At 31.7% G+C, this 3,477-nt stretch overlaps 1 protein-coding gene across 3 annotated transcripts in view; it reads right to left on the bottom strand.

Moving 5' to 3' along the window:
- LOC111088146 overlaps positions 1-3,477 on the bottom strand; it is an 82,216-nt gene that overhangs the window by 18,879 nt on the left and 59,860 nt on the right. For 2 of the 3 annotated variants that reach the window (XM_022397300.1, XM_022397301.1), the window contains exon 5: positions 682-782. The exons of the other annotated variant lie outside the window; for it this stretch is intronic. In XM_022397300.1, the coding sequence (XP_022253008.1) occupies positions 748-782 (35 nt within the window). In that variant the 3' untranslated portion in view covers positions 682-747. Of the gene's footprint in view, positions 1-681; positions 783-3,477 lie in introns of those variants that run through there. 3 annotated transcript variants of the gene reach the window in all.

Below are 3,477 nucleotides of genomic sequence, written 5' to 3' on the forward strand. Positions count from 1 at the left end.
CTAAAGGTTATTAGTACTTATTAAAATTATGTTTTAAGTGAAATCAACATCCCCTTAACCTTTGTTATCCATACTGTCCTTATGTCGAAGACTTTTGACAACCCCCCCCCCCCAGTGGTACAGCGGTATGTCTGCGAACTTATAACGCTGGAAACCGGGTTTCGATACCCGTCGTGGGCAAAGCACAGATAGCCCATTGTGTAGCTTTGTGCTTAATTACAAACAAACAAACAGACTCCTGGTTTTTTACATAGAAAAACTTTATTAATTCCGTAGAGGAATCTTTCTTTGAATAATAACTAATTAAAGCTTAACCTTTATATCATGTTATATTTTGCGTATATGAAGGAATGAAAGAATCGTATTAACGATGTTACAGTAGCTGTCTCGAATTTATGTAGTCCTGGTTTGAAGAATCTCAAGCGAGCCTTTGTTGTCATGGTGAATACTGAAAACAAAAATGTTATGTTAAATAATTGTTTTTGAAACGTTATCATTTTGGCGAATCTGTTTTTTTATTTGTTTGTTGTTGTTGTTTTGCTTTTTATTATTATAAGGTTTTATTTATGGAAAACTTCGGATACAAAAACGAAATCTTAGCCTAAAAATGTAGACATTCTGCTTGTGTTACATCGGTATAATCGTTTAGGAAAAACTAAACCTTAAATAATTAATCTTCTCTTTCATAGTCTGATGGTACAAAAAAACTAATCATTTTAACATGAAAATAAGTGGAATTTCCTTGTTTTATTTCAGTGCTACTTTATTCGAAGAACCTGCACCTGAAATGTATAACAAATACTGTTATTGAAGTAGAAAATGCTTTGATAGTGATCCAATAACTATCTCCTAGACAAGTAGGCCTAACAATAGATCCCGACGTTTCAAAACAAAAATATTTCAATATATTCCTTACTGCGTACTCTACACAATTAATTTATGGTCTTCACAACGTTCAGTTTATATATATCGTCAGTACCACGCAATAAACTTCTAGTTGCTAGGAGACTTACCGAAACCGGTATCCCTTCTGATGCCAAGCAACGGGAACCATAGCGGAAACTTGAAGCATCGAAACACTATTCCGCTATTTTTCCAACACGTGGAACATTAAGATTGGAAATAATAATTACTTAACACTCAAGTTTTATGTTATTATTTTTAAATGTAGATAATCGTTAAAAATAGTCAAATAATTAATAAGCCAATTAATTTATATTTCAAATAAAACAGTTAACAGACTCTTTGATAATTCGACAATGAAAAGAAAAACGTTTATGTAAACTGTCTACCAACATAGTGTTTTGTGCGAGGAAGGTTTATTTAAAGAATAAAATAAACACACGAGCTGTTTTTGTATAACAGCTAGTTGCGTGTTTCTCAGATAATGAATTAATATAGTCTCCCCCCCCCCCCCCCGCCGGATAGACGTAAGGCGAGGTAAGGTAAAATTATAATAATTAATATGATCGAAAACAAATGTTAATATAAACTTTTTAATTTACTTTTTTATATTAACTTTTTATATGATATATATATAATGTATAAAATTACTTCACAGCATTTACCAACTCATTAATAATTTATGCTAATAAGCATATCACCGTAATGTATAATCATGTTGGTGATTTAAACTTTCTAAACATTAATATTTAATTATTGATAATTACACTGATAGTGATAACCAACTAACTTGTAAAACAGACTTTAAATATTCTCGGAGTTTATCGTGTCTATTTGAAAAATTAAATTTTAATAATTTAATTAATTAAAATTTCGTCACTGGTCATAACGGACAAGTGATTCTTGAAAGTCAATTTCAGCTGCAAATAGCGGGAAACAAAATTAATTTATTCCGAATAAAACACTTGAGTTGTTAAATCTTATTAATTATAAAATATTTTATGTACAATAAGGTGAATTACGCTGAATGAAACACAACTGGCTAATCATTGTTTATTCAGTCATCTGCTCCAACAATACTGTTTAGTTCTATTCTAACAATAACAATATATGTTCGTTTATTGTTCGTAACAAGGGATCACGTCATCATAATGTATACAAAGATTGTTTGTTTGTTTTAGAACAAAGCCACATTGGGTCATCTGCTGTGTTCACCGCTGTGAATCGAACCTCAGATTTTAGAGTTCTAAGTACATAGACTTACCGCTATCCTACCAGGGAACAAGTAAAAATCTATCTAAGTCTTGTATGTGAAAGATGTTAATTTAGGTTTTTGTTCGAATTGAGATTTTTCTTTAGCAAAAACATTTGCTAAACTTACGTTCACAAACTTGCTTTCGGAAGTTCAATAACTTTACTTTATTAGACGATAATAAACTATATATTTTTAGGGCTAGTTAACGTATAAAACTGAGCTTTATTACGTCATATCTTTGTAACAATATATTCATACGCAGCCATAATATTTAAGAAAATGTGCTTTCATTTTAAAACTCTAATTACATTATTTTTCGAACCCCGGATTTTAACGTTGTAAGTCCCTAAACTTATCTCCGTTTCATCGGGGAACACGTATTTGTTTATAAACTTCCAGTGTAAGTTAATGGTGGACAATTACTTAATGATTAAGGAAAGTTGTGAAATTAAGTAATTAAATTAATAAATGTTAAGAAAATAAGTAATCATTACAAAAATAATAAACTACTTGTCACAGTAGACATTTCTTCACTGGACTACTTTTTTCGGGACATAGACATATGTTGTGTTGAATATAGATTGTGCCAAGATAACACTGAACTCTACTGTTATGGATATACCATAAAAACAAGCGTTAAGTTGGATATTAAACTTTTAAAATTAGCATCAAATATTTTTCTGGAACGCAAGAAACAATGTTATTGTTCAAGAAAAAAATCAAAAACCACCTTTAATAAGTGTCTACTACGTAATATTTACAAAAAAACTTGGATATTACGTGATTTTTATTTTTCCCACCAGGTTACATGTCAATATGATCCGGAGGAAACCACAAGAGAAGATAATGCTTAAATATAAGAAGTTATAATTGGTTAGCTTCCCAGCGGCTCTGCGGTAAGTCTGTGGGTTTATAACATTAAAACTTGGGCTTCGATACCCTAGGTTGGCAGAGCACTTTGCGCTTACCAACAAACAAAGGAATATACATAACTGATTATTCGCTAATTCTCAGAGTTTCAAGTAAAACTTAAAGATCGTCCACAATTATATACGTTCTTGTTGTGGCACAACTTGTTTTAGCTCAACCACTAGATGGCAGCTTAAATGTTGTGTAGAATAAAACATCCCTAGACAACTTCGGATATAATGGTTTGTTTTGAATTTCGCGCAAAGCTACGCGAGGGCTATCTACGCTAGCCGTCTCTAATTTTGCAGTGATAGACAAGAGGGAAAGCAGTTTGTCACCACCACCGACCGCCAATTCTTGGCCAATTCTTTTATCATCTATTTGTGGTTTTTTCACTCTCTGCATTAAGC

Source organism: Limulus polyphemus, unplaced genomic scaffold, assembly GCF_000517525.1.
Source record: "Limulus polyphemus unplaced genomic scaffold, Limulus_polyphemus-2.1.2 Scaffold3212, whole genome shotgun sequence".
Taxonomy (NCBI): Eukaryota; Metazoa; Arthropoda; class Merostomata; order Xiphosura; family Limulidae; genus Limulus; species Limulus polyphemus.